Here is a 23,788-nt window from a genome sequence, read left to right as displayed (position 1 = left end):
AGGATAGGAAAGGAGGAGACGTAACCTTGTAGGAGGCTGTTGCTAGATCTAATGGCCATTTGGATCAGTGTTACTTCAGTTCTGTTTATGACCTTGGGTATAAGACTAGTAGGTAAATGGGAAGGAGGAGGTTTTCTAAAAAACCTCTTCAGTTTTTAAAACCTAAGAGGTTTTTTTTCTTCTTCCCTCTTTAGTGCCCTCATTTATTAAAAGCCATCTATTATCAACATATAAAATGGCCTGTAGCATATATACTTAGGAAGGTGGGAGAAATCAAAGGCTGAGTCAAAAAGGAATACAAAAATTTCTGAAGCCTTATGAGATCTGATGGCTGTTGTGCACTAGGCATGAAACTTTGGTTAGAGCCTCCTCCCCACCCTACATATTCACACAGCCCTGTTGGAATCCTGCAAAATAGCACTCCCAGTAATTACTTCCCTGTCAGGCAATTGCTTCCTTGTTTCTTGGGAAGACCCATAGTGATACATGGGTTGAAATGGAGAAGAACAGAATACAGATAGCAAAATTGGGCTCATAAAAGTAGACTGATAGTATTCTCTTGCAACCTGAAATTTTCTCATCACAGACCAAGGGATGCAAGGAGCTCCTGCCTCCCCTTTCCCATCCACACACTTACACCTGCTGTCATTCTTCATATTTCCCTGTGAAGGAAATCTGACTTTTACCCAGTGAAAAATGTAATTCAGACAGCTGTATGAAAACTGGTAGCTATTTCTTTTGCCTTTAGGAAGTAAAGCAACGTTTCTCAATAACATTAATAGCAATTTTCACCCCAAGGAACTGGGCCTCAAAATAAATACTGTATATGATGACCCATTACATGGAAAACAATCTGGAGGTTATGGTAAAGTATGCGTGCAGCTTACCCTATTATACTATTTTTTTCTTATCAATTTAAATTTATAAGACAGAGTTTTCCTTTTCTTGATAACCCTATGTTGATTATTTCTAGTGAAGTAGCAGCTAATTCATGAAAGATGGGGGAAGGAAGTTAAATAAAGAATCATAGGTTCCTTATGAGTTATCATCTCCATCAATGAAATGTAATTTTTAGAAGAAAGTGAAAAGTGACAAAAATAAATCATGTTTCTTGGGACAATTGGCCAACCACAGCTAATATTAACTGATTAAGCAGGCTTGTTTAAAGCTTTTGTAGTGAATAGTATGGTTAATAGGAGTCAAGTGTGTGTGTAATATTTATAATTATGCATTCAGGATTGTTTGCAATGCATCGTAAATGTTATAAGGGTGAATTCTGTCATGATGGGGAAATGTGCACTACATCAGAAATCTAACTAAGGGACATTTGAAGACAGTTGGAGTTTTGTTATCAATTAAGTGACTAAACGTTTTTTTTCTTATGGCTCTGGTAGTTAGTTCATGACCACCAAATTCTGAAAGATACTCTACCTCCTTCATTTAACTCTGGAAGTTAGGTTTAAATATCCCATAAGTTTGTGGGCTTCTCTTTATTTTAGTTATGAACTTTTAGAATTATCTAGAAACAGATGCTTGTAAACCATATTACTATCACCTAGCAACTAAAGTTAAAGAAATTGGAAAATCAGAAGTAATGCTTTTGCTTATAAGCTTTTACTTTCATAGATGAACTAAGTTTGTATTACAGAAGTGGCGGTAGCACTTAGTCACATAACTGTTGCTGTAAACCAAGTCCTACTTTGCCATGCTGGTTTGCAAAGTAGAGAGAGGGTAGAAGGAACCCTCTTTTCATGCCAAGCGGCAGAACAGAATCTCTCCATTAGTATGTCTGCAAACAGTAGGAGAGACTGGTCCTACTATTTTAGGGGAAGTACTGGGCCATCACTCAGCAAGAGGTGATATGTAAAGGTTGCATGCACTCCTGTCCAAAGGAACAGCAAAGTTCACTCCAGTTTATGCATGCTGGATCCTGCATTTATTCCAAAAAAGTTTTGATTTCAAAAGGCTTTACCATTACCATTTATTACCAAACCTTTGTTACACTGTTTAGATAAAACTGCTTAATTGTAAAGGAATGGACCCCAATTGCTAGCTAGATTTTAAAAGGGTGTTCAGAATGCTAACTAATAATGTGCTTTAGTGACAGGGTATTTTTCAAATCCTTATATGGATGATTAATCTAACTTTTACCGTCTTTATTGTGGCTTTCGCGTAACTATTGAGATCTGTGATTGCCCTAATAAACCAATTAATTCGTGCTTTTTTTAAACAGCAATTTCCTGAAACAACAATATCTTGTGCTCATCTTGTTGCAGTAATCAGATATTTTATATCATAAAAATAAGTGTAATATTAAGTAAAATTGTTACAAAAAGACAAATGAGTAACATTGTAATTAGAAACATGAGTTGGGGGTGGGGGGGCGGGATTTTTTTTTTTTTTAATTCAGACATGGTAGGTAGAAATATTTTGTTACAAGCCAAACACGTTCAAGCATAATAAGGAAAAAACAATTACCTTTTTACCAAAAAAAAATTATTCTGTTTTTTGTCAAACAGCAGTGAAAATCCCCCCTTCCCCCCCCCGGACTTTTTTATTATACTAAAGTCAAACAGACTTCTCCCAGAGTTTCCTACTGAAAGCTTCTATGCAAGTGTTTAGTTATTCTCAACCATGCCATGGCATCTTGGGGTGCCTTGAGATCCTTTCAGAGTGCTACAGAAGGCCACTCAGCGTTAGCACTGTTGGGTTTACAGAAGTCATTCGCAAGATAATCCCAGAGATTTCAACTAGAAATCCACAGTTGTGGTCTTTCTGACTTATTTGCAAAAGAAGTGAAAAGGAGTGAAAACCTACAAGCTGGCACCAAGGAGTGCCTTGAGTCTATCCAGGGGATGCCTTAAGTTTAAAAAGGTTGAGAATCCCTGGCTTAGAGCTTTAGACTAGGACTTGAGAAATCTGGGTTCAGTGCCCTATTCTGCCATATATTTTGTCTGTTATTGAGTGTGCCACCTACTTCCTGTACCCCATCTGTAAGAAGGGAAGAATGGCACTTTCCTATTTACAGGGTTATTGAGTATAAGCACATTACAAATTGAGACATTCCAGCTTTAATGTTATTGGAGCCAATATCTATGTACCTTTGGTTTCCATGGGTCCTGGACTGGGACTCATGTCTTTAACTAGCTATTCCTATTTCTGAGCCATTAGGGTGATATTATAACTGTTATAGTAAGCCATGTCTTCTTGACGGCCAAGCTCATTTATACCACTTATGTGTACTTTATCAGCTATGACTATTTTTTTCAGTTTTGGCATAAAACCTCTCAGTGACCAAATCACTATAAATCAGAGGGTTCATTTTATTATTAAAGTCTTGGTCTAGTGCTTGACTTTTATTACTTATGTCTACAATTAAGCAGGCCTAACGATTGTGCTGCCCATATTGCATGTCTTTATTTCTTGCCATAAATTTTCTGACCTTGCCACCACGGGATGATTGAAAGACAAATTAATTTTGGCTCTTAATTGTATTTTTGCTGCTCCTTCCTCGTATTCCATTCAAGTGAGAGTTTTTAAATTTAACTATTATTTGTTTTGGTTTGCTGCTTTGGAAATGCTGAAAATATGTGTATTTGAAGTAGAATTACTGATAATTTTTAGTTCTTTAAAATTGTAGGATAGCTGGTGAGAGTCGCTTCTCTATGAAATCCAAATGAAATTTCCTCTATTTGTTGTTTCTTTTCGGCCTTGTATGTAGACTGTGCTGTTAAACAGCACTTGTGCTAAAGATGCCTGAATCATAGGGAAATTTCAGTTGCTAATGATGGATTCTCTAGTCTTTCAAAACAAATTGGGATTGCCTTAATTTGCTGTTACTGTAAATTCAAATTTATTGTACTCTATAGAACTAGTCAGACAAGCAAACAATACTCTGAAAGGGATGTCTTTTTCTTTTTCATTTTCATGTCTAAATGTTAAGAATCTAATGGACTCTCTTCTGTCCGAACACCTGTAACAAATGTGACTGCTCTTCTTGAGCAGTCACATTTCAATTGCATATAATCCTGCAAATGTAACAAGCAACTCCCACAGATCCACTTCAGAACAATAATAATAATAATAAAACTAGCTTGTGCTAGTTAGTTACTTAAATTTTCCACTGTATTCTAGCTCTTCTTGAAAATGTTCCACCTTGTAACTCTTAATGTAAGGCAAAAGCTTAAGCTGTTTACCCAAAACATTGGTTTCTAAATTGCAAAAATGCAAGTCAGAAGACTGCTCTTTTGTTTTGTTTTTTTTTACGTTTTCTGATTAATAAACAAGACAGCCATTTGAGCCTTAACTTAAAGATCTGGGAGTGCTATTTTCCTCTCCACCAACTCAAGTACATGACTTGGATATCATGTTCACATTACTGAGAAACCTAAGCAGAAAAAGGAAAGCTTGCTTACATGATCTGGGCTAAACTCAGCCCTGGTTTAAGCTAATGCTGTTTCATTGACTTTACTGGAGTCATGCCTGCTTGCACCAGGGCAAAAATTGACCCTTTCAACTGGAATCCTATTTCACCAGCCTTAGAAAGCTAACACCTAGAGCTTTTTCTTCATTAGCTCATTAAATCTAGAGAGAAAGGTTCCAGGTCATCCTCTCACATCTCTTGCCCTATGCAGGATTGTCCCCCTGTTTGTATAGTTCACAAAAGTCCCCCTTTTTGGAATAGACTTGTTGCCATATGCCTTGCTGTCCACGTGCAACCAACTGATGGATTTTTCTAGTGCCCCATCCTGTTGAAGTTTTGGAAAATCATACTTTTCCTACTGTAGTGACAGATACTATGTAGGGCCAGTTCCTACAAAACATTAAAATACATATAAACTGGATTTTTCCTTGAATTGAAGTGGAAGAAGAATGTTTAATGTTGACTTAAAAAGATTCAGAAAGCTATCACAAAAATGAAATGCAAAGTGGGGCTTAAAGAACACCTTCTTCAACATAAAATGTTTTGAAACTTGATTTTTAAAGAAGCTGAACAGGAAGCTCTAAACTGCTTTTTTTTTTACTCAATGTTAAAACAGCTGCATGTGTACACTTGCATGTTATCTAGTAAAGCTGAGACTGTTTTCATTTTTAACCAAGGTGTGGTAAATAATTATGTAGTTACTTTAATAATGTGCTTGTTCATGTCATCTACTTACCAGTCACCATTTCAGTTGTCCATTTGTAAGTTCTAAAGTTTTGCTATCAATAACTGAAAAAAAAAATTAAAAAGGGAAAATATTTAAAGGTAGATTATACAGAAGTAATGACCTCATTATTAATTTAGAATTAATTAGCCTATTGCTTGGTCCCAATGTTACATTTCTGGTCAGTGGCTGCATGGGTGTATATTCCATCTCTTTTGAACAAGTAGCATTGTCCATACTGTTTAGATACCCTATCTTATTAACCCGGGTTACCTCTGAACTCTTTGGAGGTGGAGCTTTACTTTTTCTAATATTTCAATAACCCTTATCAGAACTGACCTGTTACTGTACTATGTCAACTCTCACTTGACTCTGAAATAGCTATTGAGAGGGCCTTTCTAAATCCTGCCTTAGACACTAGTAGAAATTCAGGCTGTTAAAAGATGGTACCTTTTCCTTCTGGTTCTTTTACTCTAATCAGTAGTTCTGAAGATGAAACAAACTGAGTTTTATTTAGAAATATACTGGGGCTGGAGGAAAACGTAACACCTTTTTTTGCTCTTCCATGTTCATTATTCTGTATGTTATAAACTGAAGAAAGTTTGTAAGTAGTTTAATAAGACAAGTTCAGGCAACCAAATCTGAGCATCTTCTTTAGCACTACCTATATTCTGAAGCAAACTGTCTGGGCCCTAGAGACAAACAGATTTTGCTATAACCATCAAGTCAGCCTCTCTGTGTGTTCTCCTGCATTTGTTGTCAGGGTGGTTAATTTACCAATTATGCAAACTGCATATGCAAATTGCATATGTAATATTGCTTGGCACTCTATTCTCTGATTCATTACATTTTATAGTAACCATACCAACATGTCCACATGCCTGCAACACACCCTCTGACTGTCCCAAGCAGAGTATCTCGCACCTGTAATCATAGCTGTGACAACATCCCTTCAGGGCAAAGAGTGCATACTAAAAACATCTGTGGTGGGTGTGTGCTAGCCTGGCACTTTCATGATATGCCCAGGGTTTAAGGCAGTAGTGAAAACACCAAGGAAGGGTAATCTCATAGTGTGACAGACTATAAAGAGAATAGCTGTAGTGTATGTTTTAGTATCCCATTTCTCTGGTATCTGCTGTATGTTCTTTACTGTATGTAGAACATGCTCCTGATTGCGGCCAGTGCTCTGTCTGCAGAACTTAAACGCAGGATTTCATGGTCATATAATGTTGAGCTTGGTATATTGAAAATCACAGGCAGGGGTCCATTCCCTCTTGACTAATTCCTGCCAGTCGTAAGCCTTCCCACAGATTTGTACGTAAGTGCATAGCTGGCCAAATATTTGTCAGTCTTCGTTTTTCCTTCTCAGGATTATTCTGCTAATGCATAAAGAAATAAGTGAGTGACTTTATTGAAGCTTCTCTTGCAGATGAGTGGAAACTAGGTGATGCTAAACCTAAATAAGGTTACAGAAGGTAGGCAACTGACAATTAAGCATGTGCACAAAATAATAAGATTTAATATTCTCAGCTCCAAGACACAAAATGCCTACAGTCCTTGGTGAAAAAGCATATAGTTGGACCCAAAAAAACTATTATCAAGTGGATGTCAATGCAAAATAAGTTTTTAATTTTGAGATTTTTTTTAATTCTTTACATTTTGGAGTTGGATGTTTCTGGCAATGCTGAGATTGAGGAACTGGTAAGCTGTACAGACAGCCCCAATGTCAAAATTGAATTGGAGCACCCAGATTTGCTCTATTACAGAGCTATTTTATAACTCATATCTACCACTTCCCTATTATCCTTTTAATTTCTTCAGTGCTGATAACTTGCACTAAGCTTCATATCCTGCTGTCTCTGTGTTGCTTGTGCTGGTCTTGTACACAAGCAGCTCATTTGTGTGATCTTCCATTACTAATCTGCCTGAAGAACCACAGTGCTTCATCCAGGCATGCTCAGGCTTGTGACTTGTGTTGTAACTTACTTTCTTTTGTGCCTGATTTGTATAAGGATTGCTAGGTGCTTATTTGTTTACCTAGGTTGGTGCTCAAACATGCAAAGCCACTGCATGTGACATTTCCAGGGCCTTTACTGAATGTCAGTCTTTTATATACATTTATTTGATATATATTAATATGCAGTGTCTTCCTATATTTTGGCCAAAAATGTGCCTGTAGCAGTCTTTTAAAGTTATAAATAATGTTGTGACAAGTGGAAAAACAAGTTTGACATTTTTCATTTATTATTTATAATGTGCCCGCTTTGTGTGTGTTTTCTTTACAAAATAAAATTATTTACTGCAGCCTTTAATTTATCACTTATTTGAAATGAGATAAATTTTTAATGTTAATTTACATATGTTTGATATAACACTAGGTAAGAAAATTCTAATCTTCTAATCCTTTTTTTTAATATACACTGTGGAACTTACTATAGGTCTGATTTTGCAGCCCTTGCTCAGTGGGAAGTCTGTTGAGAATTTTGCCTGAATAAGATTTGGGAGATCAAAACAAAGTGGAAAAAAATTCAGAGAAACAGCTAAAACGCTGATAAAAACGGCATTTAAATCTACTTTTTTTAAAAAGGTGTTACATTAACCAATATTTTTCATATTCCTTTTTAAAAAAAATGGTCCTTTCTTGAATAATTTGAAAATTTACTAAACTTTTTGTTATAAATATTTTATGTATTTTTCTTCTCTTGGAAATGGTTGTATGGCAGTGTCTAGGTTGTAAACTGTTCATATGTTGTTGTATGGAAAGCATGTGGGGCATGAATGTTCATCGCCCTTATTTAAACCCACCTGTCTTGGTGATAATGAAATGAATCAGATTGATTCATAAAATGTACATTCACTATTTGTCTTCAGCGTTAATTTTCATCTGTACCTTTAAGTAAAATAGTCTGGTTGATATATTAAATGCAGTTATGACTCATTTTTATAAGATGAAAATAGCAGAACAATATACAATCTTTGATGTTCATAGAATACTAACTTCGGAAAATCAAATATTAAAAAATTAAGAAAAGGTCTAATTTAGTTCTTGTGATAATTGTCACGTAGTCACATTCATGTGGTCTTTCATGTGCTTATGGAATCCTTTCACTAGGACCTCCCCAATCGTTACTTCTTCCCCATGAACTAAAGAAGTATCAAATTTACTTGAATCCAAGACTGCTTTTTACCCTGATCAACACAGGGGAGGGGAAAAGGACCCTTGTCTTGGAAGTGTGTGTGTGGGGGGGGATGCAGCTGTTGTGGGTCCAACTGGCCCTGACCGACGCTGAAGCTCAGAGTCAGCACCATGCTTGCTGCCTCCCCCTTTCAGTCCCCCACCACCTCCCTGTCACCGCTATATCCCATCCTTCCTCTTTCTCCACCGCCCCCCTTACTGTCATTTGGGGTTCTGACTCCACTCCAGTCCAGATTACAGAGCACAAGCTGGCTTCAGTCCCACCTGGCCATGCTCCCTGGGTTGGAGCCAGAGCTGGGGCAGGAGCTGCGGCCACCACGACCACTGCTGCATGACTAGGGGGGAGCCAGAGCCAGCATGTATTGCTTGTCCCAAGCCAGCGCAGAACCAGAACTGAAGCCCTTCCAACTAAGGAGGGAGTGCAGGGGCAAGTGGAGGGGAACACAGGACCATTTTACCTGGAAGGGTGTCTGTAGTTTTTTTTCCCCGTCTCTCCTTGATACATCTGAGGTTATACTGCGATATAGAAAGGCAAGACAAAGTTGTCCCAAGATGTTTAACATTCAGGGCTTGTTTTCACTGAAAAGACAATTTATAACTTGTATGCTGCCTCAAACTCAAGTCCTGTTCATGCACACACAGTGTTACTGTGAATGTGGTGGTGCTTTCAGCTCAAGTTGACTGGTACAGGCTAATGCTCAAGCGAGCACAACTTGTCTGATGTTAACATGACCACACTGTGTTTTAGATGTAGACTATCTTCCACAATTTACTGGGAAAGAATTAATAAAGCAGCTGATGTTCCTGCAGAACCGTAAAGCATGCTCCTTTCTAGAAGTCCTAGAACCACACTAGTTAATGAAGTGCCACTGGGAGGAAAAACAGCTCTAGCATATTTTGCAGTGTGGGTACCTCTTACTGGATCTAAGCTAAATTGAAGGCGCAGACAGAAATGCAGCTTCCTGGTCTAACTCATGATCCTCTGCAGAAAGAGTCAGGAGTTAAACTGATCCCTCTGAACCAACAGATGTTAGCTGTTGGGTTGGAAGGGTGGAGGATTGGCTCCAATTTGGAGCCAGTCTAGGGAGCAAGACTGCATCTCTGCAGAGGTTCTCCCCTAGCTCCACTTGCAGCTCTGGTGCTGTCTGGATAGGAAGATGGGGAGAAGGCAGGGAAGGGAGCTCGTTCTGGGTTCCCCAGCTGTGTTGGAGTGTGGGTTGGGTGGATTAGAGACCCCCCCAACTCAAGGAGGTGGGGGGAGCCTCCAATCTACCCATCCCACCTGCCAACACTGCTGCCCGGGCAACTTCCAGAACAAGCTCCCTCTCTGTTCCCTTGCCCCCCTGCCCCACAGCCCATTCTGAAAACAGTGCATGAAGCAGGGCAGCTCAGCCTTGCTCCTGGTGCATGCAGACACAAGTTACTGAGGGCAGTAACACAAGATGCTGAGGGCACTCCACTTTGGAGTGCCTTCTTCCGAACCTCACGTAGTGAAGGTTCTGATTTTCGCAGGATCAGGCCCTTTTAAAGCACTCTGCAGCTGTGCACTTGTGTTTGATGACAGCTGTAGAGTGCTTTCAGGGGTCAGATCAGGCAAAAATTGTCACTTTTGTCTGTGCTTTGAGAGAAGTAACTTGAGTGCAGGCTACTTCAGTTTACTGTGTAGTTCAGACCTACCTTTTTGTCTGGTCTCTTTCAGTATCCTAAAGGTTTGCAAGTTCCACAAGATTCTTCAGAAGAGCAACACAGATGTTGGTTACACTGATTCAGAGAAATTATGTGATTAGAAAAACACAAACTGGACTTTTTGTTTTTGGTTTGCTTAGGTTTTTGTCTTTGTTTTTTAAATAAGAATTTGGTCAATTAGGTATAGAAAAGTTCATGCAAGAGTGAATAGATTACTTTAGTTTTGTACTAGAATTCATTTTTTGAGGGGAAAAAACCTGATGTAGAAAGCTTGAGCTTTTTACTCGCCTACATCAGAGAAGGGTCTGTCTCACTTCTGCATCAAATTCAATGAGACTTCATTTAACGTGGTCCAAAAGGGTTGACATACTAGGAAACAGTTTTACATAATGAAGAAGCACATAGCTGGAAAGGTTATGAAACTGAGATAAGAATAAATTTAGACTTGTAAAAAAAGAAAACAGTTAAAAAATCAATTTGACAATACCTGTTTTAAAACACAACAGTTCATATAACTTGAGTATGTATATAGAGAAGTAGTTTTTCTTTTAGAACAGTTCAGTAAAAAGATTTCCACTGCTAAGGAATGCAATCAGAATTGTAAGCCTATCTGTTCATTTAAACCAACAGTTGCAGCAAGCTTTTTTTTATACTCCTACTTTTACTAGGTTTCTAATTTTAAAAAAATTATGCTGTGATAGCATAGTTTTTTTTTGCAATTGTTGGCATTGAATGCTTTGAGCAGTAAGAGTGTGTGTGTGTGTGTCCATTTCATTTAATTTATTCCCATTAGCAATTATGCTGAATTTATGAAAAGGCTGACTTCTGAAAGTGTGGTGTGGACATAACTCCTTGTATTAGTCTGTACATGCAAGCGCCAGTCCAGCAAACCATGTAAGCATGTACTTAATATTACTGGTGTAAATGCTCCCATTGGTATCAGCGAGACAAGTTGCATTTTTAACTTTTAATCATTTGCTTAATAAAGCTGTATAGTAAGGACTGAATGTGATATATATTTTTAAATAGCCAAGGTTTTGTGGGGGGCTTGTTGGGGGAGGGACGTTGGTTTTTGTCTGTTGGTCAAATGCTGTTGTTATAAATGTAAACTATGGCCTTCATTCTGCAAAACAGTCTGCTAACATGGACCCCATCACCTCAGTAGAACTCCCCCTGGACACAAGAGATTGTATGGGTTGATCCAGTTTCAGGATTAGGGGTTTTGGCTTCTGATTTATTTTCCAGTTCCTTTCCTGGCATCACTACTTCATAGAAAGAAAAATTACTTTTTTAAGATTTATTGGACACCAAAAACTCTTTTAAATCCAACTTTTTCAAGCACTTTTAGAATTTCAGTGGTATTTGTCTTAACTGCCTTCCCTGCTTGCCTTTTCTCTTTATAAATAGAAACTTTTCTGTCTGCTTCTTAACTGAAAAATAGAAGCTATTTCCTTTGCTATTCTTGGAAAATATTTTACTGTGTGCCAGTATTTGAGTGTAAAGAAAGTTGCCAGTTTCAAAGTGTATAGTTTTGAAATGCAAATATCACAAATTTTAAAATACTGAAACTGAAAGCAGTTTTAAAAATCTGAAAAGCCCCAGTCCTGTTAAAATGTATGTCTTTAAGTTTGCAGTGGACGTGTCTACACATTCATTCATATGCTCTAGATACTGTGCATTTAGTTTACTACTTGCTTAATAAAGTATTAAATAAATGCGCAGTAACTAGAGTTACTGCACAGTAGCGCTGCTGCACGGTTATTTTGTGATGCTTACTGCACATTAGCCTCACAACACTGTGCAGTAGGCTATTAGCATGGTTTTTAACTGCTAGGCTCCTGCACAGTGGTATTAGGTTAATGTCCAGTACGTGTCCCGTGTAGACGCGCCCAGTGTGAGGTAGATCCATTAACTTCAGTGGAACTTACTTACAAGATGCAATATTAAGCATGCGCACAACTTCTGTATTTCTTGTAGCTTGCCCACCAACACCAGGCTGTTCAGCTTCTAGTCAATATCATTGTAAGTTTTCAACACCTATAAAAAAGCAGTAATATATAGCTCACGGCCGTTTGGGTTTTTGCCATTATAAAATCTGTTTTCATTGGAAAGTTTTCTGGCTGATTTTCAGGTCATGGTAATATTTCTGATGCCTTAGTCTTTATAGAAGCTTCTTTTTACAAAACCTGTATTTTTAATGATAATACCCCTTTTAAAATACTTCAGTATGAAATCCTTAGTCATTTTGTTCCCAGTTTAACGTCTTTGCTCTGGTTGGGGGTCTGAATATCCAAAGCGTAGGATTATCCATCTGATACTGATACTTTTTTAAATGTTGATCTAGTATCCATACCAGAATTCAAATGTTGTTTTTACGATTGTATTGCTAACCTACATCACTTCGTGTCTTATTGATTTCACACTTTTTTTTTTTACCTTCTGTAGTCACCTTTGTAAAATGGCACTGAATAGTCATATATCTATGCTGTTTCTGAAAATGAGGCATAGAGACAGTACCCTTTACTTATTGTTTTAAGTGCATTTGTGCAATGAGAAGGACAGACTGTGTCTATATGCACCTTAGATGTTAATTCCACAAATACTATTTACAGTTTAAGCCATGTCTGGGTTGGTTGTATTGGAAGTCAAATACAGCCTTTGGAAACAGTTTGTCATGCTGCTTTATCTTCCCTTCCCATTTCACTGATATATATTGAACTTCCCCGAAGTTAAACTCAACCTCTTTAGCATTCTTTAAAGAATGTTGTACATTGAACTTTCCTCATACCATAAATCTTTCCTATAAAAGGGAGACAAACTTAACACTTTGTAGGCTTTAAAAATGCCTTCTTTTAATATGTACGTAGTTGCACTGTGCTTAGTTCCTTTAATGCTACCTGCTGCATCTACATGTTGAGAACTAATGCCTTCAAGGAACTTTACTTTTTAGCATTCTTCGATCATAATGTTGAATAAAAAGTAACTTTGTACAAGGGAGACATTTTTGGTATAAATAGGACCTAAAATAGTCTGGAACTATGTTGTTTCCAACTGTAGCATCGACTATTAAGACTCTCCTTCACATTCCTAATGAATTTGTGTAAATGCTTCAGACCCAAGATATTAGATTATTATACCTGTTCTAAATGCAAAATGTGAGACAACAGAAGGTGATTCTGAGTGAAGTAATTAAAGTACCTCCCTATGTATGGGGAAATGTTACTGAAGTGACTTGATTTGTTAAAAAATTATCCATCCATAATAGAAACAATAGTTAGGTGATCTTTATTTAGTACGTGACATATTTAATTGTATTACTATTAATAATTCTAGTATAGACATTTTACTTATTCAGAGTGTATGCTAAGGTTTGCTATATACACACACACACTTGTTTCAGGTTGGAATTTTGAAGATTAATCTTTCTATTTTTGTCTTTAAACTGAATTGTGCAAATTAAAATGTCAAACAGTTTTACATCAATGTGTGTGTTCACACTAAGAGATTACACTGATTTAGCTGGTACAGTAGTTGTGTGTAAACCAACCATAACAATGAGTATGTTGATCACAAGTTCTTAAGGGGAGATTTGATCTTTTTCCTCTGCCTTGCTTTTAAAATGTAGGTAAATGTACACTTACTCTGAAGACTTTATAAAAATGACATTACTTACTATCCCATGCACCTCTATTTCTGGGAGGAATGTGGGGAGGGTGGTCAGACCAGGAAGGGCTGCAGCTGAAGCCAGCTCTGTCTGCTTCAGGATTATCAGAGCGCTAATATAGCAGGCGTGGACACACTGCATCTGGGTCAGTTCTGTCTACCTGCTCCTCCTGTGGCAGCAGCACCTGTGTTGCAGCACCCCAGAGCAGATATTGAGGTCCCCAGCTGCAAATCACTGGCAGAGAAACGTTACTTAGCCTCCAAATATTTTCCAGTCATTGAGATTTTATACCTGGAATGCATTACCAGATTATTAAAATCCTTTTCATTCAAAGAAATACAGCATAATAGACAAAAGTAGCATGATCATTAGTGACATTTTCTTTGTGTATCATGATTCTTTGTATTGATTTCTTTGCGTAATGTGATTCTGTAGGATGAGTCATATTTATGGTCCATCTTATGCAAACTGGAGTTAATATTTATGTTAGTGTTACATAAGCTATATTACCCAGTGATTAATGAATATATAGGTTGTGTTTATTAATAAGTGATAATGGGGTAAGATTTGGTGACTGCGTGTCATAAATATGCTGTAGGTCATAAAGCAGATCCTGAAAAGCTTTAATTCATGGCAGAATGTTTCTCTGTTCACACATCTTGCAAGACAAATATGTGTTTATATATTCACGTAGACACTCTGTGATTCTTGCGTTTTATGATTTGACCAAAATCTGAAGGTTGCTGTAAATCCAGAATGACTACTTTGTCTTTTCTTGAGTCACACCAGACTTGCAGCAGTGTCAGTGAGATCAGTAGACGTGAGAATGACCTTGAAGCTTATTTCTTTCCTTAAATGTGAGAACTATTTCATGCATGCTAAACTCACCTTGCTTTGGAACAATTTTACCCAAAAACAGAAGGCCAGAATATGGCCCTTACATTATTTTAATCTGATGATGAAGTGACCATGGATTAAATTCTTTTAGAGGTATTTAAAGGCCCTATTTAACAATAGGAGGCAAAATTCTGTAGTCAGGAGGAGCATTCCAGATTTACACTCAGGAACAAAATTTGTCCTATAACTTAAATGTCTTGGATCACAATGTACTTACTGTGGGCTCCTTCTCAAAATGTTGACTCAAAACACCAGAGAGGAAATGAGATGGGTGAGCCAGTACATACAGTGCCTTACGATTATGGGGAGCAATAAGGAGTTTCTAGCATAAAACAGACTTTATTTCTGATATGCAGAATATAGGGATTCTCTGTAGTTGGGAGGGTAAAAAATCTTATTCAAGAACTAGATACTGATATCTAATAATCATTAAAAAAAATACTGGGGCATGTCTGTAATGATCACAAATATGAAGAAAACAAATTTGTAAACTAAACAAGTCCAAACTTTTAAAAATAACATGCAGTTTTTAAAGTACTTTTCACTTTTGAGACATGGTTTGGCAGTAAACATGGTTGTAATACGAGTGAAAAAACGTGTTTCTAACCAAGTAGTCAGACCCTGAAGCCTTGAGGGCTGCAGTCAGTGTGAGCACTGTTTGAGACAAGAATAACAACCCTGAACGTCAGGTTTTCCACTTTTGATGCACCATGTGAATGGGTTGTTTGACGGAGCGTTTACATTGTGGTGGCAGGGTAAACCAGAGGAAGGGAGTGTAAAAGGATGATGAGAGTTGAGTCAGTACATGTTGGACAGCTGTCAGTGCTGGGAGCTCCAAGATCTACTGCAATAATCTTTACAATGCTGCCAACCATTAGCTAAGTACATTGCACTGGCATAAAACATACTTTATGAAGGAGTGGAAGGTCTTTATAAAATCAAATATTTTTTTTCTGGGTGAGGGTCTAAATATTATTCCATATTTACTCTGTCAGTTTTTCTCTTTCATCATTTACCATATAACCATACAACTGTGTATGGTCTCAAACATTTGGTAAAAGTATCCTTAAATTTTGAATTTTTTGGATTTCTAAAGTACTGATGTTTTTTCCCTTCGAATTACGGATAAATGTCTACAGGCCTTCTCAGTTCTACAGATTCCTTTTGTTTGGAAATACCACGCTGACCTTTAAAAAGTTCTAGTTGAGTTATTAATCCAGACACTACAGAGAGTGCATCCACTAGTGCACCCTCAACATAGCAGGCTACGTACTCATGCCATCGACTGTACAAATGTTGTATGTAACTAAACTGTATTTACTTTTCTGTTGCATATGAAATAATCAGTTACTATAGTAACTCTCACCTTGCGTTGTATTTCCCCTTGCATGCTGTATTAACCAGAAACACAGAATACTAAAGAAACAATAGCAGCATTATGTAACGTAGAAGGAAATGCTTGGAAAAACACAAGCTTAGAAATCCCCTTTAATCATAACCCAGTCATCAGTCATGCCTCTTTCAAGATCTGGGTACACAGGTAAATTTCTTGCCTCCTGCTTGTATGGAAATTCAGCTGTCAACATGGCAATCTTATACTCCCACCTCTTCCAAATGTCATGGACACTTCCCTTGGTGTCAAGGGATTTAAGTAGAAAGACAGCATAACTTCAGTAAAATAAATACCATATTTACTCAAATATACGATGAGGTCCCCGTCTGTCCCCCTCCATCAGCACTGGAAGGGAAAAAGCCCTCCATCTCATACAAAGTGGAGAGGGGAGCAGGCGGCTGCTTTGGCTCTGACTCTGGCCCTGAGCCCAGCTCAGGGCCAGTGAAATCCACAGCAGCCTCCTGCCCCTGCCTCTGCTTTTCTGCAGCTTCTGCCTCTCACCTATTTCCCCGCCCTTACACACACAAGCAAAGCTCAGCTTCAGGTCAGGTTGGGGTCTCTCCCAGCATGAAGCCCAAGAAAAGTCCTTCCCCTGCCTGGCCAATCAGTAATGCCAACACTGCTGTATTGCTTGCTTGGCCAGTCAATGGCAGATCTTCCATGTGCTGTGGTCTGGGACTGAGCAGCCTGGGCAATCTGGTGGGGGGAGGGGGAAAGAGGCAGAGACTGGGGAGCTGGGCAGGCAGAGGGGAGAGGCAGAGATTGGGGAGCAATGGGAGAAGAGGCAGAGTTTCTGGGGGAAGAGTTAGAGACTGGGAGAATGAGGGGAAGGGCAGAGGCCGAGGGGAGCAGGGATTGAGGGGGTCCAGGTGACAGGGCAGGAAGGCTGCAAGGCAAAGAAGTGGGTGGGGCAGAGGGCAATGGGGAGCAGTGGCCGGGGGAGGCAGGGGTCAGCCACTGCTTCCCCTGTTGTAGCAGTGGGGCGGGGGGTAGTCAAGATAACCCTTCAATACTTGGATTCTATACCAGGAAAATTATAACAAATTTATAAATTTTCCATGTACAGAGCCTAATTAATGGGATGTTGTCTTGTAGTCAGGGTCACTTTATATTTGAGTAAATATGGTGGTCAGAAGAAAGAAGAGGGGGACTAAGGGTAATAGTCATATGTTCACACAATTAGACTAGCTACCTACCTAGCTTGATGGCTCTGAATCACTTACATCTATTGAAAAGAAAAGGGTTTTATTGTTGGGCGAGGTGTTGTGCTGTAGGGAGAAGGGTGATTTATTTTTTTTTCCCCCCTTCAAAAGCTTTGTGTGTTGCTCTGCTATAATTAGAGAAGTACGAAGAGAGTTGTGGAGCAACATATATAATGGGTGGTAAGACTAAGTATTTTCAAAGGGGAGGAGCACAGTGCAGTATAAAGAAAAACAAATCAACGAGGTAGAGAATGGGTGTGATCCTGCACCAGTGAAATCAAAAGGAGTTTTTCCATTAAGTTGAGAGGTACAAGATCAGAATCTTTGTGGGTGGCGTATACTTTAATGAGCTATAGGATTACCTAACAAACCTTAAAAGCTGTTTATGTTTTGAATTGTCCCAATGTTCAGCTATGGAATAAATAAGACTCGTGATCAAGCATAGTCCCTAGTTCTCGTGCACTGTTCCTTTATCCAGCAAGAAGAGGTTACTACCAAGGCAATGTGCTCAGCCCTTGGGAGAGGAGAACACTAAACTTCATCTGTTCTGGCCTAGCAATCCAAGTGGCATGGGCAGGTTCTATATTGTTCTTGAATAGTAATAATAAATCATTGATTATTTTTTCTGCCATACATGTACATTACCTGATAAATCTGTGGCCACATGTAATTTATTCAGTTCAGAATAAGACTGCTGTTTTGAATAATTTCAGGAAGAAACCCTTTTTAAATCTTATTCCACGTTGTCTCTGTTACTTATACGAGTATTGCTGCTTCCTCCTCCTCAACCTCTTCCTCTACATTGACAAAATATCAAACATCTGTAAATAAATAAGAAAAACACCGGGTTTCTTTATCAACAGGGCAAGTTCTTGTAGAGATATCAATCGCGCACAAGAAACTGAATGACAGTCTAGATGAAAGTGTAAGTAAATATTTCATTAATTTTTTTGAAATTGTACAAGAATATTTCATAACTTTGTAAATAACCATAACATAATTTGCTTGTTTTTAAAGTTCAAAAAATTTCATAAAGAAATTATTACTGAACTAGAGAAGAAAACAGAGCTGGATGTAAAATATATGAATGTAAGTACATTGAACCTTGATACCACAACAGATCAATTTCATTTCCTTACCCTGTCTCTTGCTTTAACATGTTTCTGCAGCACATGACTGTATATAATATTCACTCTTAAAGTGTGTTAAAAGACATTCCCCTTATCTTGGAAATGATTTAGTATCATTAGTCTCAAAATATATTAAAATATGATCTAAATACTAAATTTGAAAAATATGTAACATTATTTTGTAAAAATGGAAAATTTATTTTAGCTGGAGAATTCTGTTTTGAATTAGAGCTGCTAATATGAAGAAAAGCCATTGACAAATATGTTGATTCACTATTAATCAAGATTTATCATTCAAGGCATTTCTTAGCTGCTTGCATAGTTCTTTGATAGTTGCATTACAGCATGAATGGTAAGATGTTTAAATTCTTTGATTGCAGGCAACTTTAAAGAGATACCAAACAGAACACAAAAGCAGGTTAGATTCACTGGAGAAGTCACAGGCTGAGCTGAAAAAAATCAAAAGGAAAAGTCAAGGTGGAAGGAATGCAATGAAATATGAGTATAAAGAAATTGAGGTTTGTGTACTGTATCCCCATGGATTGCTTGCTGCTCTTATGGAAGTCTCTTAACAAGATCAGTCATTGTTATAAAATATTATAATCAAAGTTATCTCCTGAATCTAGTTTCTCTTGACTTCTTTGCTTTTCTTTCTTTCTAAGAAAAGAAAAAAACCTGCCCACTATTTTCTGTGCTTGCAGTGTAATTACTTGTCTAGATGCATTCTTCTATTTAGCTGTTTGGCAACAGTAAGACAATAGGACGTCAAACAGGTTACATTGCTTTATTGATTCCCCAAGGCTGTTTTGTTTTAAAGACACTGTTAGCAAATGAACTCACACAATGAAAATTACAGTTTAGGGCCTAGTTCTATAGAACTTTTATCTGGTATACCACACAAAAATGAAGAAATGTTTATAAATAATTTTTTTCTAGAGTCTATTTCAAATTCTGACTGCAGGGATTCCTGACTGTGGTTGAATTGCTCAGTCAAAAGCTAAGTGTTAACCTTTGCACAGCCACTGGTGAACGGGCAGCAGTTGTTGGCTGCTCAGCCAAAAACTACTGCCAATTCCACAGCAGCTGTGAAAGGGTTGGTACACTAGTTCCGACTCTGAGGAGTGAACTCCGCCCCCTCTGTCCATGAGTCTGGCAGGGGGAGTAGTATGGAAGTAATTTTACAGCGTCTCTGTGCTTCTACTCTTTCATTACAGCAAAGAATATCAGCATTCCCACTTAAGACATGCACCCCTACTCTGGAAAGCTGATTTTTTTTGGGGGGGTGGGGAGAAGGTAGTTTGGGACATGAATAAATATGATGTATAGGTAGTCTCACTGATTGCACTGCATTTGTAGGATTGAATCTTGAAAAATGGGGGAAAAAGCTGCATCTTCAATCAGATGTAGCTGTAAATAGTATGTTTTGGTCATCTAATCATAAAAATTTTTTATGATAATCAAGCAGGACAGCTAAATAATATCACCAGTGCCTACAATTAAGAGGCAAACTCAGTATTCTAATACTGAATTCACCTCTGTTCCTCAGCAAGGCTCAGACAAAGTGAAGAGGTGGGGTGCAAGGGGGCAAACAGTTTATAATTCCTTTCAACCTTCTGTTATACTGGGAAAAGAATGGGGACAGCTTTATGGGTTAATCTACATTAGGAAGTTGCTACCCTAAATGAGGGCATGCATTTGCAGTGTATTAGCTACTTCTCACTAATTCTGTGTGGCTTCTCTTAGTGGGTGCATCTACACGAGACACTTTACTGCACAGTAAATTAGCTAGTACCTGTAAATATAGGTACTAGATTTACTGCACAGTAACACTCATGTAGATGCTGACTGGGAGCAAATTTGCTCCCACTCAGCCTACGCAGCAGGGGGCCAAGGGAACAGGGAGTTCTCTGTTCCCAGTCCTGGTGCTGCTCAGCTCCCAGCTCCCCTCAGGAGCCAGGAGCTAATCAGCACTGGGACTAGGGACCTTTCTACCCCCTGTCCTGCTCCCAGTGCAGAGCTGGCTGCTCTGGAAGGTGAGTGGGGGCTGGGTTCCAGAGCAGCCAGCTCCACACAAAGCAGGGTAGCTGCCAGAGACCCCTCCCTCCTCTCCCTCCCTGCCCAGCAGGAGGCTTGCCAGCAACTGTTCCACACGAGACAGTTTCCAGCAAACCTCCTGCCGGGCAGGAAAGCCGTACCCAGAAGGCCGATTTGTGCCGAGGACTGGCAGCTATGTGTCCTGATTAGGCATGCAGCCAATAGAGCTCCACGCACTGCAGGGGCAGCTGTCTTTTCACCTGATGCACATCAGGTCCCCTCCCAATGTGCATGGGGCCAGGAGACAGCTGCTACTGCAGCCAGTAGAGCTCTCCTGGCGCCATGCCCCTTGCTAATACCTGGGGGAGCCTGGAGCTCCCCCTGGCTGCTGCAGGGGGGCAGGGCAGGGCAGGAGCAAATCTGTTCCCAATGGAGAACATGTATAGACATGCTTCTGAGGAAGGCTTACTGCACAATATTTTACTGCACAGTAAGCCTAATGCTAATTAATAGCACATGTAGACATGCCCAGTGTGCACTTAAGTACCCTTGCATGTGAGCAAACTTACTCCTTTGTCAAAATTTGGTAAAAGAGTTGTTAGCTTTTCTATCTGATTGTTAAACAGTAGTTGTCTTGTGCTAATGATGGGTGAAGTTATACCTCTATATAGTTTGTGTATAGCCTTCTGCTAGCCTTCTGTAATGGATTCTTTGATCATTTTGTCCAGGATTTTATCAGGGACTGAGGTCAAACTGATTGGTCTGTAATTTCCTGGGTCCTCCTTTCTCCCTGTCTTAAAGATAGGCACCACATTGGCATTCTTCTAATCTTCTGAGACTTTTCCCAAACACCATGGGTCTTCAAATAACTTTGCCACAGATAGCGCAATGACATCGGCCAGTTCTTTTAGCACCCTTGGGTATAGTTCACCTGGTCCTGCTGACTCGTAGATATTTAGCCTTCGTAGATGCTTCCCCACAAGATCTATGCCAACTATGGTGGGGTGGTCATGCCCACCATTATCCTGTATACTGTCAAGCAGGCTAACACCCTTGGACTGGTGGAGCTAAGAGCCTTGGACTGGTGGGATGATCCTGGCTCAGGCAGTGGGCTGGACTAGATTACCTCTGGAATTCCCTTTCAGCCAGAGTTCTCTGATTTTGTGATATTGTATTCCTTGTGATTTGTTCTTATGTTTTCCATTTCATGTGTTATCTTTTATCATATATTTTCAGTTCCCTTTTTTCTCTTAAAATCATTTAAGTTTTAATCAAGTCTAAATGTTCAGCTAGTAATCATCTGCCTGTTAACCTAAGATGAGTACAGGAAAGACTGTCTTGTGCTTAACCTGTTCCACTAAGGATTCAGATTGAAGTTTTTCAACCTTACACATATGTCTTTGACCTTGGTTAAATCTTATTGACTCAGTTCTCCATCTTTAAAAATAAGGCATAAATATTTTCATGCTTCAAAATGATTTTAAGGGTAAATTTGATTACTGAAACCAGTCAATCCGCTAATGTCTGAGCTGTTTGGCATCAGGAGACTAAGCACTCATTTAAATGTAAAACATGTAAAGCAAAAACTTACTGTGCCATTTTAGGAATGATGTTAACACTGCTGATATTTTTGCCTCACAAATTCAGTCAAGTCAGAAGTCAAACTTGTAGCCTGCACACAGTTCATATTATAATTATGTATTTATTTAGTATTTGGAAACAGTCACTTCTCGACAGAGTGATATTCAAAGATTTATTGCTGAAGGTTGCAGAGAAGCTCTCCTTGAAGAAAAAAGAAGATTCTGCTTTTTGGTTGACAAGCACTGCAGTTTTACTCAGCACATGAACTATTATCATATACAGGTCAGTGTTGCTCTAAAGTGCAGAGGTAGAAAAGGGGGGGGGTCTCATCAGAACAGAGACATTTTCAATAGGTTATATTATATTTGTTTAAGCAAAGAAGTAATTACTTACTTTTGAAACCAAGGACTGAAAGACTTGTGCCAATCCACTTGTATTTCCAATATCACAAATAACTTGCACTAAATGTTATTTCTATCACATGGCTTAGTATTAAATTGATATATTTAGTTTATATACTAGCTAAATATTAAAGCTTCAATGTTAAAAGACTTCATAGAGGTTGCACTGGTGTGGTATAACTGAAGTTAGAATGTAGTCCATTGTAATTCAAATGTTGTTTTCACCCAAAAATATGCATGTTTTATAACTCCATTTTTATTGGTTGCAGTGTACAGATTTACTTAACTCCAAGTTGCCTGTGTGGCAGGAAACCTGTAGTGATGCTACAAAAGTGCCAGAGAAAGTTATCAGTATGATAGAAGAGATAAAGACACCTGGTTCCACTCCAATATCAGGAACTCCCCAACCTTCACCAATGATAGAAAGAAATACTGTGGTATGCATTTCCTCATTAATTGCAAGTAAAGACTGACTTCCCTGAGTTTGTATGTGTGTAAACTTTATGACTTAAATCTTGAGACTCTGGAATTGCATATGGTGAAAAAAACTCAGTAACAAGCTGGACCCTCAGTTCTGTAACTGTATTCATTAGACAGATGCATAGACCCATACAAAGCCTTATTGCCATTAGCAGGGATCCTGGTTTCCTCTGTTTAAAAATCACAAATTCTCTAATAAAAATGCAAGTTCTCTGATTTAAAAAGCCCAAAATTTGCACTTAAAATGAGACGTGTGTATCAACTGAATACAATGTTTTATTGATAAATTTACAATTTTAAAGCAATTTGGAAGCCTACCAGTGCCTCAATCATGATAGTAAAATAAATTCTAAGTACCTATAAATTTTTGTTATTTGATGATTTGGGGATTTTTACCATGGAAAATCAGAGCTCCCTCTGCCCCTTAGCTCATTAGGATGCAGGTCCAGGCCCCGCACTTCCAAGCCACAGCCCCCCACCACTGCTGGTGCTCCTCACTCCCCCGCCACATCTCTCCACCCCGTATCCCTGCTGGAGGTAGCCCCCACCTTCCCCCCAGCTGCAGTGCCCAAGCCCCAGCTGCCGTCTGTGGGAGGCAGCAGCTGCTGCAGCACAGCAGAGCATGGAGCCCAGCTCCCCACTCCCCCAGGGGCAGCACAGCAGAGGCAGCTGTGGGTTCAGGCTCCCCACCTTGCTGCCCCCCGCCCTGGGGCCTCCGCGCTCAGCTGGCAGGACCCAGCATGGCAAGGCAGAGCCGGGCCAGGTGGGAAAGCTACATGCTGTTGCAAGCCCCCTGCCCCCCTGGTGAGGTCCCCCCCAGATCTGTGTGCGAGGTGGAGGCAGGCTACCTGCTGTGGGTTTGGGGCTCCACACCCTACTGTCCTCTCTGTGGGGCCTCCGTGGCCCAGTGGGCAGGACCTGATATGGCAGGGCAGAGCGCAGCCAAGCAGGGAAGCTACTTTACGCTGTGAGCCCTG

General features: G+C 39.2%; 1 protein-coding gene and 1 long non-coding RNA gene across 2 annotated transcripts in view; one reads left to right on the top strand and one right to left on the bottom strand.

Annotated features, from left to right (window-relative positions):
• LOC149854971 (uncharacterized) overlaps window positions 1-22,076 on the bottom strand; it is a 35,447-nt gene extending 13,371 nt beyond the window's left edge. Inside the window, exons 1-7 of the long non-coding RNA XR_016438749.1 lie at window positions 21,941-22,076; window positions 17,831-18,006; window positions 13,703-13,984; window positions 11,962-12,066; window positions 10,021-10,104; window positions 8,802-8,859; window positions 5,160-5,212 (exon numbers count right to left, since the gene is read on the bottom strand). This is a non-coding gene — a long non-coding RNA (uncharacterized LOC149854971). The remainder of the gene's footprint in view (window positions 1-5,159; window positions 5,213-8,801; window positions 8,860-10,020; window positions 10,105-11,961; window positions 12,067-13,702; window positions 13,985-17,830; window positions 18,007-21,940) is intronic.
• BAIAP2L1 (BAR/IMD domain containing adaptor protein 2 like 1) overlaps window positions 1-23,788 on the top strand; it is a 61,148-nt gene that overhangs the window by 27,031 nt on the left and 10,329 nt on the right. The window contains exons 4-8 of the mRNA XM_090024440.1: window positions 18,049-18,110; window positions 18,203-18,274; window positions 18,696-18,833; window positions 22,060-22,212; window positions 22,601-22,768. Coding sequence (XP_089880566.1) covers window positions 18,049-18,110; window positions 18,203-18,274; window positions 18,696-18,833; window positions 22,060-22,212; window positions 22,601-22,768 — 593 coding nt within the window. The remainder of the gene's footprint in view (window positions 1-18,048; window positions 18,111-18,202; window positions 18,275-18,695; window positions 18,834-22,059; window positions 22,213-22,600; window positions 22,769-23,788) is intronic.

The sequence above is a fragment of the Crocodylus siamensis genome, chromosome 12 (genome assembly GCF_052110815.1).
Source record: "Crocodylus siamensis isolate JL-2025a chromosome 12, ASM5211081v1, whole genome shotgun sequence".
In the NCBI taxonomy this organism is placed as follows: domain Eukaryota; kingdom Metazoa; phylum Chordata; order Crocodylia; family Crocodylidae; genus Crocodylus; species Crocodylus siamensis.
The sequence above is the reverse complement of the archived record's forward strand: the minus strand, read 5'-3'. Positions and strand labels throughout refer to the sequence as shown.